The sequence below is a fragment of the Eurosta solidaginis genome, chromosome 3 (genome assembly GCF_040869045.1).
Source record: "Eurosta solidaginis isolate ZX-2024a chromosome 3, ASM4086904v1, whole genome shotgun sequence".
NCBI classification, from domain to species: Eukaryota; Metazoa; Arthropoda; class Insecta; order Diptera; family Tephritidae; genus Eurosta; species Eurosta solidaginis.
Genome location: NC_090321.1, coordinates 280,872,024 through 280,884,329, shown reverse-complemented (window position 1 = coordinate 280,884,329; position 12,306 = coordinate 280,872,024). Strand labels below are relative to the sequence as shown.

At 36.9% G+C, this 12,306-nt stretch overlaps 1 protein-coding gene across 2 annotated transcripts in view; it reads left to right on the top strand.

Moving 5' to 3' along the window:
• Ice1 (Interacts with the C terminus of ELL 1) overlaps window positions 1-11,967 on the top strand; it is a 30,737-nt gene extending 18,770 nt beyond the window's left edge. For both annotated transcript variants that reach the window (XM_067776724.1, XM_067776723.1), the window contains exon 3: window positions 7,218-11,967. In XM_067776724.1, coding sequence (XP_067632825.1) covers window positions 7,218-10,810 — 3,593 coding nt within the window. In that variant the 3' untranslated portion in view covers window positions 10,811-11,967. The remainder of the gene's footprint in view (window positions 1-7,217) is intronic.
• The last annotated feature ends 339 nt before the right edge of the window (window positions 11,968-12,306 follow it).

Genomic DNA, 12,306 nt, shown 5'->3' with positions numbered 1-12,306 from the left:
ATCTCATTCCTTAATCCGATCTGATTTGGTCAACAGGAAAGTAAAGCTATTACCTGGAGCAAGGTTGCGTACGGTAACTGGCGAGTATAACCAAGTCCAAGGAGAAGTGGTATGTGAGGTCTTAATTGTAAAGGTCACGATTCTACACAAATTCGTTGTGGCAGAGATTGTTGATGAAGTCATATTGGGAGTGGACTTCTTAATTGACCATGACATCAGGATCGATATGCAGAGAAGGATTATGCGCTATAATAACCAGGATATACCACTTAACTTCAGTTTGGAGAAAGGGTTCAGCAGTAATCGAGTGCTGGTGGAGGAGATTCAACAGAGACCACAAAAGTCAAAGAAAGTAAATCGGGCAAAGGTTGATGGAATGAATGGGCTAAACAAATCAAACCCCAAGGTACCCGCGAGAAAAACACTGGCATTGACAAACCCTAATGGATGCATTAAAACAAACGACAGAATTTCCCAGAAAGAATGCAAAGGTGGTTTCAAGCATAGTGTACCTATACGAGTGTGTCAACTAAGCGATAAACGTCAAAACTACAAACAGCCTCGCTCACCTGATGCAAATCTCAGGTCTAGAGTTGCATTTTTGGTACGTAAGAGTACTTCAAGCTGAGTTGCATTTAATAGTTTAATAAAACTTTGTAGTATTTACAGATGTAATAGTTGCATATATTTCCGCTGAAATAATAATACTAGAAGATTTGTAGCCTGCAACAATAAGGAAACATACGGAAAGCAAAATTTATTTAAATTAGAGTCAAAATATAAAGCGCCACACGTGTAACATGGAAACATTTCACTTCTAAGGCTGTTTACACAAATGCATAAGGGCAAAATTATATAAAACGCTTTGGTCGCTTCGAAGCAAAGATAACGTACGGCGTTTCATTGTTTTTCGTATGGCGTTGTCAAAGCGTAGGCACGCAACCAAAGCATTTATGTAAATTTTTCGATACTTCGCCCGACAGATGAATTAATGAATGCAACACAACCAAAGCGTCTGTGTAAATCCGCCTTAATTTTTGTAGCTGTGAAAGTCTCCTGCAAATATAATGGTGCTGTAAGTGCAAACAAATCAAACTCCTATATGACGCCACTTTATTTTCTATGTATTTTTCTTGTATTTCCTCTTATATTTTTTGTCGAGGGAGCCAATAAGGTTTCAATACTGGTGAAAGTGTGAACTATATTTAAAAAACTAACGAAATACAAGAAAAATACAACGTAGTTCATTAAAAACAAACAAGCCAGTTGTATTTCGATAGGGTTTTTTGACATTAGACAGTTTTATCTTTATTTTTTCTGACAAATGAAAATTTTGTTTTTAGTTTCAAAATTTTGTGCATAAAAACACAATTAAATTCAAAGTGTAAATTGTGTATGCAAATGAGTTTTCAATAAGTGTACATTTTTCAGTTTTTCATAGTTATGGAATTGACCTCCAGATTATTGTGTTACACAAATATAGTGAAGTTGGGTACAGAAATTCAAATTAAAAAGTTTTTCACAATAATTTGAGAAACTCTACGTTTTCTCTGCTTTTTACACTTAAAGGAGTAACCCTCCGTAATAAATTAAACTTTTAATGAAAATCAATAACTCTGAACTGAACACTTTTCGCCATGATATAAAATTAAAAACCTGTGGAATAGGAGCAACACTTTTGTGACTACATAAACCCTGTTTCAATCTTTTACGTCTCTGCACAGAACCCTAATTGACCGTTTTCAACCGAAACAACAATGGCAACCCAGATTTTCCCGTTATGCTCACTACAGCGAGTGCCTGTCAGAAAGAAGTCAACACACTTGTACTTGTACACTATGGTTTCAAGCCAGGGCGCACTACTGTTGTGAAACGTCGGAACGAAGCCAATCCGTCAAGCGCAAGCTCTACGAAGTAGTTCATTGGCCAAACAACACAGGGTTGTGAAGAGGATCAGTGAGGTCATCTACCGCATACAAACAATTAGGAAACCACGAAATAGAAGGGTGGTTCATTTGGAGAGGCTAGCAGCGGTTAGATAGAGAGATTTGTCTGACCGGGACGACCAGACTTAGGTGGAGGGCAGTGTGACGAATATTAGTAACACTAAGTGATACTCACATCACTAATCTGATACTAAGTAAATAAAGCCACAACAACAAAGCAGGTTGCCACACTTGTATGTACGTAAACAAATTAAGCATCATGTACACACATACAAGCAGCAGAGAGATACTTACAAACGCATGTCATCATCAGCTACTACTTCGCTCACACATACACTCATATGGTTACACACTACAAATACACGCGCGTATGGCTAGTGACCAGGTAGAGGATTCTAGAAGAAGAAACGTTTAGACATTTGGGCAGAGAGTATGAAAGCAGCAGAAGCTGAGTAGTCCGAATTCAGTTTGATTTAAGCACGCTATTGGTTGCGAAGTATAAGTGTTATTGTGAAGTACTTTCAAAGTAGTCTAATAAAGACCATCCTGCAATATTGAATATTGGAGTTATTTATTCAACAATTTAGCGATACGAACGTTAGTAGAAGGTGTAAAATAAGCGGAGGTTCCCTAAATTCGTTACAGTATGTTCTGAACCTGGAAGTCCAAAACCCCTGTGATGTGGTCTGTTTTGGATGTTAGGTCGGTTATTATTCCGTTTAATTGCCCCTTCTTCATATCGTCCAGAATCTTCGCGTGTCCGTGCTTAGCTGTTTTCCACATTTTGAATTCTCTTAGTCGTAGAGCTCCTCTGGCGGCTAGTCCCTGCACGAAGACTTGTAGAGGCGTCAAGTGAAAGATTACATTTAGCGCTTCCTGAGGTGCGCTGCTCACGGCGCCTAACATTCCCAGGCATGCCAGCCTTTTCGTAAGTTGACCTAAGAATCGATCAGGTAAGGGTTTGAGTCCCTGATAATTTTGGCCAGTAGCTCTACCAAATAATCTATGTAAGAATTAATTGTATATTCCGATCAGTTATTTTTTTTTTATTAAAATTTATTATAACATGCTTTTCTGATCTAAGTCGAGCGTGCAAATAAAACTAAATTATTCCACTATTTTCGCAAAGTTTTGCTGATCTTTGTCAGCATCTTCGGGGGAGTATTTATTTTAAAATCCCTGCCACAAACAGATAGTTAAATAAGTAAAATTAACAAGAAACACTTACACTATTGCATTTTTGTATCGAAAACATGAACATAAAACAACAACAAAAACATTAGTCACTTAAACATATACATATATCCACTATAATCAGTACCAAATCTATGTAAGATTGTTCTTTTAGTGCAACAACTTATTTCTTCCTTGTATGGAGACATATATACTTATTGTAGAGCATAAAAGCAATTATTGGCTATAAGAGCGAGCTATGTACATTAGAGGTTTACGGCGATAACTAAATCGGCGGCGGCGGCGTGGGGGGCGCGCCGGCTACGCCGGTGGTCCTACTTTCCAAAGCCTGATTTTTCTGTTCAAAAAATAATATTTAGGAAAGGTTTTGTTTGTATATATTTAAGGAAATCAACGTTTTGGCCACTTCGGAAAGATCCGGGCATTGCCTCAAAGTCTCGCGGATCATTCAGCTCCTTGCGGAGGGACTGTCCAGCATTCACTTACTCCAGGGGGCTTCAAACCCAACCCTGGTCTAAGGGACTGGTAATAATGCTGCGTCTGCCGAAAAAAATTTAAGTACTTAAAATGGTCACACTTTTGCCTGTATGTCTCGTGCAAAGCGTAAGTAGTTTCACCGAAGGAGATGTTCTGGTCTAACTCCTAATACTCGCTGTAGACACGATTTCTTTAAATTATTTGTGGCCCCTTGCTGGTCACACACAAAAGCGACTTACGGTTGCTATTAATGGCCTATTAATACTCATGACTCTCAAGGCACAGTTTTAACGATTAACACCAACGTTGGCCTATTGTTGATTTCGGCAAAGGGCGCCTCTAGTTTTTTCGGATGTTTTAAGAGCTATAATTCCCGATGCCACCGACCAGTCACTGCCACGCCTCCTGGCCCTCACACCGCATGCCATTACAGAAGCTATAAGACTGCGACTTCGGACTCATACCTTCGTCGACGTCACTTTCCTAGAAGCTCTAGGTGTAACACCGAAGACTTTGGTTCACGAGCCGGGCAAGGCAGATGTCGTTCGGAGTCGGCATAAAACAAGTAGGTCCCGTCCCGCAAATTTGTAAGAAAAATTAAAAGGAGCACGGCGCAAATTGGCCTAAAATCTCTTCGGAGGTTATCGCGCCTTACATTTATTTATTTATGCTGCCGAGCACTACCAGAGAAACAAAAACGATATCTAAGAATGAAAGTCGACCGATTTTAAGTTGAAAGATGTTAATGTTAGGCTCAGTCCAAACTGTTGTTTTCATGCCTTTTGATACAAGAATTCATTATAAATAACCGCGTAGCTTGAGTTTTCAGCCTAGTTCGACTGTCCACTACGTTAGGGTAGCAGCATACCCGGCCATTTGTTCGACTGTCTTGGGAAAGCTTTTGCTTCACCTATTTGAGTGTTCTTGCAAAGGACAAATCCTCACCTGGTAAATATATGTGCCTACGTATTCACATATGTAACAGGAGCCGTAACACGTAGGTTATAATTAAACTTAGTATTGTGTACGAACTATACAAAGGAAAGCACATAAATTACAGATAAAAACAACAGCTCGCAAGCTCGGCAGCAACCGCACCGAGACGTTATGCTTTACCCAAAATCCACAAACCCGAATGCCCTTTACGTTCAATTTCGTCTTCCATAAGTGTTCCATGTTATGAATTGTCCATATATTTAGGAAAAATCTTGAAGCCACTAATATCAGAAGGCTACAACATTAAAAATTCATTTGACTTGAAAAATAGATTAGCTGATGTAAATTTATGTAATGATGATGTGTTAGTATCGTTCGATGTCGTCTCGCTCTTCACCAACATACCGACGGCTTTAGAAATAAAGATAGTCATGAAAAAATGGGAAAAAGTCCAACAGCACACAACCATACCGAAAAAACAAGTTTTTAACCATATTAGAGTTCTGCTTAAAAGAAAATAACTATTTCATGTGCAATAACAATATTTACCAACAAACATTTGGAATGCCGATGGGTAACCCACTTTCCCCCACCATAGCGGATATTGTGATGGACGACCTTATACAAAATCAGACCAATTTTAAATATTCTCGCGGAATTGTGTTCTCGCGGATTTTTTTATTGCCGCGGAAAAATTCCTACAATTCTTTTCTCCTAGGGAGAAGAATAATGGGGAATAGGAATTTCGAATTTTCGAAGTCAGCTGTTTTGTCAATTGAAATTTCGTTGCACATTTCCTATTTTGTTTAAAAAATTTACAAGTTTAATTATTGTTGCCAATTTGTTTGAAATTAAGAAATAAGGTATAAACAATGCACATTATTGCATTTCATGTGGTATTTACTGAAATGAGTAATGAATTGGTGCCACAGCAACATCAACAGAGGAGCATAAGAAGAAGACCGGCGGGATAACACAAATCCGCCGGAGTTGCCTGTATTCATTCTGCAAAGCAATTTTCTGGCGGCCAAGTCGAGTTGAGTTCCCCTTTCGCCATATGCCAAAATCTATTTAAACCTTCTTAAAAAATCCTTGCCCAATTTCTGGATGGCTGCATCAAATATCCGAAGATCTCTTCCGTTGCTTATGATATACTTTTCGACTTAAAATAAAGAACATTCTGGTTGTTGTTGTTGTTGTATTAACAGTGAGAATATTGTGGTAGAATGTAAATACATATTTTAGCACAAATTTGTAAAAACCAAAAAATAACCAATTTCCTTTAACTATTTTGATGCATTCCCTTTAATTTAACTAGTGAAAAAACTTCTATGAAATGGCAGGGAAATCTCCCTCTCCCTCTCATTCATAATACCTACTTTTCTCCCATAACCGGTTTCCGCTTTTTCGAACATTGTTCAGAATAGGAGAAAAGGGACAAGTGAAAAAACTCACAAGGAATTTTTATTTAGAATACGAGGAATGGGAGAAGGAAAAAACTTGCACGGAATTTTCGTTTAGAATTGGGCTGAATATGTACTCTGAGCTGAACCAACAACAAAACACTGGTATCAAATTTCTTTTCAAATACGTAGACGACGTATTTGCAATAATAAAACGAAGCGACACGGAAATTATCTTTTAAGCACACTCAACAAATACCACAGTAGACTGCAGTTTACCATTGAAATGGAAAAAAATCACAACATCCCCTTCTTAGACACCCGCATATATAGAGCTAACAATAATATCATACTTAACTGGTACACAAAACCTACATCGTCTGGTCGTCTAATAAATTTCTTCTCATCACAACCCTTTTAATATAACTTGACTTGACTTGGGTCATTTTATTTGAATTCATTGTTCCTTATTAATTTTTTGCAAAACTATGCAAAGTGAGCATTTAAATTTATTATATAATAGTTAAACTCGAACTTTTAAAAATAAAAGTCCGGAAATAAAAGTTAAATCCGGACTTTTATTTTTTAAGGCCACGCTTGATAACAATGAAACGGCTTATCCGAAATAAATTTTTTTTTTTTTAATTTTTATCTTGATCCAAATATATTTAAAGTCCAAAATTAATAGTTTTGCAGGGAATTATATTATAAAAGGAATAACAGTTTCAGCCCCTGGTTGATACCCCTTTCGACCAAATCGGACCAATTTTCGACATGAACAATAAATGGCCTAGACAGTCTTAAATGAGTATAAAATATAGTAACGCGCCTAACGCCGCCGCCGCCGCGCCGAGTTTTTTGACATGTATATCTCTAATGTACATGTACGCTCAAAGTTTAATAAGCAGCTAGCAAGTTGCGGTAGCAACATTATAGTACTTTGGACAAAGTTAATAGAGCCAAAAATTATTAGGGGCATGGAGTTCTAATATCTGGCTGAGTCATAACACCAAACAATTATCCTACTCAACTTAAACGAGCTTCCCCTGCGCATATGCATTTACAACGATGCGATGCCAGCCCACCGGTAAATAGCTCGTAAATTTGAAACTTTAAGCACACAATTTTCGGCTTCGTTTCGCTCCAACCCCTCGCAGAAAATATAAATCCTATTAATGGTTAACATTAGTAAAAAAAATTTAAATTTCCTGATATATATATCTATATCTATATGCAAATCAAAAAAATTTTTCTATTACAGAAGCAGCAGCTACACAGGAAGTTCACAATGACAGCATCAATGCATCGACAAACTCTATTGAACCTATTGTCTCTGCCGCAGACGAGAGCACACAAACAGAACTCCGATCTGTCTCATCACAAAGCATGCTTTTATCAGAAAAAAATCGCACAGATTGTATATTTAAGGAACCACTTGAAATACCAAAAAAGTCCGCCAAACAAGCACAAAAACGCAAAACGGCTGACGAAGAATTAACGTATATGAAAAAGTGTCGAGAAAAGCAAATACGCAAGAAACGAAAAAAAGAGAAAAAAAGTAAGGTGGACTTGCAAGTGAGCGCATCATCATTATGTTATAGCGAACATAAAGAGATTAAAGAATTGAACACGCCACAAAAAAATGAACTGGATCTTGTAACTGCTGTGGAATTTTGTGCTAATCTGTCTAGCTTCACTAGTGATGCAGATGATCAAACTAATCAAAATGACAATAATGCGTATATTTGCACTACAGGCTCTAGCACAGAGAATAGGTTACAAATGCTGGATTTATCCTGGGGAGAGCTAGAATGTGATACGAGTTCGGACGCTAAAAAAATAGGCCACTGTGAAGCAGATGGACGTACTAACACAGAAAGAGCTGACGCGTCAAATGTGCAGGTTGATTTAATAAATAATAATTTTAAAGGGAAAGAGGAAAATGTACCTGATGTTGAGTTGTCTTGCACTGCTAAAAACAAATGTGATAGTTCGGATAATATGGACACACTAAATTCAGGTGTTGCAGAATCCGCAGGCATTATGGGCGGAGATACAGCGTACCGAATATCAGTCGGATGCCACGCCTCAGTAGAACAAAGTAAGGATACCATAAATAATTTATTTGGAAGTGACACCGAGGATGAAAAAGATTTCCCCGATGTATATGCAAAAGATGTACAAAAAAATGGAAATGATGAGAGTTTTAAAGTTTGCTTGGATTTAGAAGAACTGGCGAGTAAATTGAACATCAACGATATGAATGTGGAAACAATGAGTTTAGAAAAATATCACGATAATCCACAAAAAGAAAAAAATGTGTCTTATGAAAAATCAACTCACGATGGAAAAATTGAAACAATCAGAAATGTGGCCGCGTTACTACCGTCTGTTTTAATAAATCAAAGCAATGTATTAATGGAAAACGGAGAGAATAGAGATGAAATCAATTCATTAATTGCCGTTAAACAAACGATCAATTCCGTTGAGCAAATTCTTTTAGACCTTTCCATGAGCGAGTCGGAGGATGAAGAAAATAACGAAAATTCAATAGTGAAATCATCGGATAACAACAAAAACGAAATTTGTGTGGATGAAAGTGAAGAAGCTGATGAATCTGTACTTGTTATCGTTGAGGAAGATTTTGAAGGCAAACATAGAAAAAGAACCACTTCCGAAACAAGTTTTGTATCCGATGGCCAGACTTCCAAATTTGTATCACCTGCTAAAAGTATCAAACAAAAATTTAATAGTACTGAAGATATTTCCGCTTTATTGAATAACACGTTAGTCGATAATGATTTATTGGGCAGCACATATGCGCAACAACCAGATGAAGTTGATAAAGAAATATATAGCAGTACACCTTCACGCACGCGTGGTCGTAAACGAAAAGCCGAATTAACAAATGTTACATTTTCTAAGCTTTGCGCACACAGGCGTGGAAAACAAGTAAATGATTCGGATTACAGTAGCGATGAAAGTTTATCGCCACCATCAAAAAAAAATCTCAGTAAAGACAGCAATAACTTAGCTGTAGAAACCGTTAAGTCAACTTTCATCAACTGTGGTACAAATGATGATAAAAATAGTTTAGCAGCTTCACCTTTAAAAAATAATACGCATTTGAATACTTTACATGCTTCACAAACTAGCATGGAGCCCATAGAACACATCCCTCCTAGTAATATATTGAATGCTACCTGTAACAACTTGCTGTCTTCGTGTTCAGAACTGAATGAACCAACTTCTAAAATTTGTGCCAGAGACTTTCAATCACCTGCCTCGCTGCCAAACACTACTCAAAATTACCTTGAATCGCCTTCCTCGCCACCACCCCTTGAAACTGATATTTCCAATACATTTCAAAGGCAAATAATTCCATTGGAGTTAAAAGGGAGCTACTACCCCAAAAATTATCACTCACATATTAATCACAAGGACTATGAATCACGCTCTTCGCCGCCAAATATTGAACAAAACAACTGTGAGAACTCTACGTCGGACCATCATTCAACTAACATAGCAAATAACATTGACCACACTCTTCCGTGCGTTGAAATTCCATTAGAATTAAATATAGGATACTATCCCACAAAACGTAGAAGTATTTTACATCACATAATCAACAATTACTCTGCAGATATTTATGCCATAGTAACGGGTAAAACTAAGAAGCTGGCATTGAATTGTAAAATTGCACTACAATTAGAAAACTTTCTCAAAACTACCAGAGATCGGGTAGATCTGACGGCTTCAACAGTCGCCTTTGCTTTGCATGAAGAAATCGATGATACGGAAGTGATCGCAGACCTTATAGTTGGCCAGTTGATGAATGCGCCACGTTCCGAAATAGAACTAAACTGTGACTTGGCATGCGTTCCACCCAAATACATTGGTACACACTTGCGTCTTATATCAATTATGTTGCGTCACCTGCAATATAAACGATCAGATGTTGCAGGCGTGCTTTTAGCTAAAATCGAGAATAAACTTTTCAATTATCAAAATAATGAAAATATTAAAATGGAAGCTGCTCTGAATCTAACACAACTTTATCTACTAGTAATACCAATGCACAAAGCAGCGCAGCATAATCCTGCACGTCTTTTTATCGCTAAATCTCTATATTACTACAATGTTTTGGCGCATCCGATTATATATGAAGTGCTCCTTTGGTATCCCACGTCATTGCCGAGTCGTGAAGAAACGCATTATGATCGTTCAGATGCACTTATCACCGTAATTCAACATTTTTTAATGTGTACAACCTACAACATGGATGCAAAAGATTTGCGCCATAAGGAACTTCTATCACTATTACGTTTCGAATATCATTTTGAACCTTTCAAACCTAAAGCACTCGAAGTATTAACTAACTTGGTATCAAAACTAAAAGCAGGTCAACTGTCTAATCTAAAATATGCTTTCGCCATATTTTGCAAACGTCAAACTAAATTGGTGGATATTTTGTTACAACAGCAATTACTGCCACTCGCTGATGAGTATTATAAACTGGTACAAAATACAGATGAATATGATGAACGGATAGCCGCTTTACTCGAATGTATATCGGCGGTGGTAAAACCTTTGCCGCTCGACACTGACGTATCTTTATATCATTCAATATTTGAACGATTTTTAGCTGCCGTGCAGCGCCCTATCGTTCAAGAAGCCGCTGTATTAGCCATAGTGCGTTTGCAGCGCTTCGGTCAAAATCGTTGTTTTCATGCACTCGCACATTTTAGGCCTCATTATTCGCTTCAGTTGCTGACAAGCAATGTGCTCAAAACCTTTATACACAAGAAACCATTGTCATATTGGAACAGCCTGTTATTTCAGAACAAACAATGATTTATTCTGAATTTTCAGTGTTGGACTATCACTCGACTGAGTATTGGGTCCAACCAAATTTTTTTTGGAAAATTTATCCACAAGCAAATAATTAATTTACCCGTTTTTCAAAGTTCGCCTCCAAAATATAGATATCGGCTTTCAAGCTTCGAATCATCATCAAAATACATTTTTTATTTCTTTTGCTTAAAAGATTGAAAAAGTATAAATGTAGGCGTGGTTTTGAACTGTATATATATTTTTCTTTTTAATGTTCTATAACATCTGGCGTATCTGATAATCCGGCATATGTATTCTCATTTGTTTCGCAGCGTTCGCATCCACTTTCAGAATTTGTCTAGTGGGTCCCTGTTCGCCCCTAAACCCGATAAAACACGCAATCGTGATTGATTTTTCTCGGTTTTTGAGATAGGATCCGAACTAAGGCACGTTCGGCCAAATTTAATGTCGGATTCGAATTATATAATAATACTAATAACAATAAATAAAGAAAAATATTTATTAGGATTCGAAAAACGGTTTAATTGTGTTTTGCTTATGTTAAATAAATAAAATCAGTCATTATTGTTTTACCGAAGGAGCTTCTAAACAGGCTCACCAATTTTCGCTGAGACTTTCTCCATATTTCCAGCCTAGTGTTTTTATTAGTTATTCTTGTTTATGTAATATGATTTTAAGCTTACATTGTTTTAGTTTCACGATGCTTATATCCATCATAAATATCAATTTTAATGTAATTATATTAATTAAGAAAGAATTCGTAAAGCATGTTGTACAATAGTATTTTCCATGAAAAATCGTAAATTAAAGACTTTGTAAAGAAAAGTGAAATTTAGACATAGAAATCTAGTAGTTTGTAAAAATAATATACATATAAAAATTGTCGTAGAATTTAATGAAAATATAAGAAGCTACATAAGTATATTTTATATAATATCTTTATCTTCGTAATTGGCGCTCTATTTCGTTAAATTTTCGTACCATCCGTTTCTACGTCGCTATGTTGTTGTTGTTGTTGTTGTAGCGATAAGGTTACTCTCCGAAGGCTTTGGCGAGTGTTATCGATGAGATGGTCCACTGCCGGATACAGTTCCGGTACGCTCCGGTAACACAGCACCATTAAGGTGCCAGCCCGACGATCTCCGGAATGATTTAGTTATTTAATTAAATTATAAAAGTGTAAAGTAGTTAACAATGTTAATATAAATTACCTTACTTATAAAAAGTATTTAAAATACTCAGAAAGCAATCTTTCGAACAAGAAAAATCTATCTCACAAAATTTAGAAATTCTATTGAACTCAATTAAGGCTCTAGTAATTGGAGCATTCCGCACATAAAGAGCCCTAAGAACATGAAAAAATTCAGAAGCACAAAGAGCTCTAGCCGTAATATTAATGAAAATCCACTCAAGGAGCACAGGGCAATAATCAACAACCCCACGTAACAAATCGAAAACGAACCACAGCGATAAAATTGTCCTCCTGTGCTGCAATG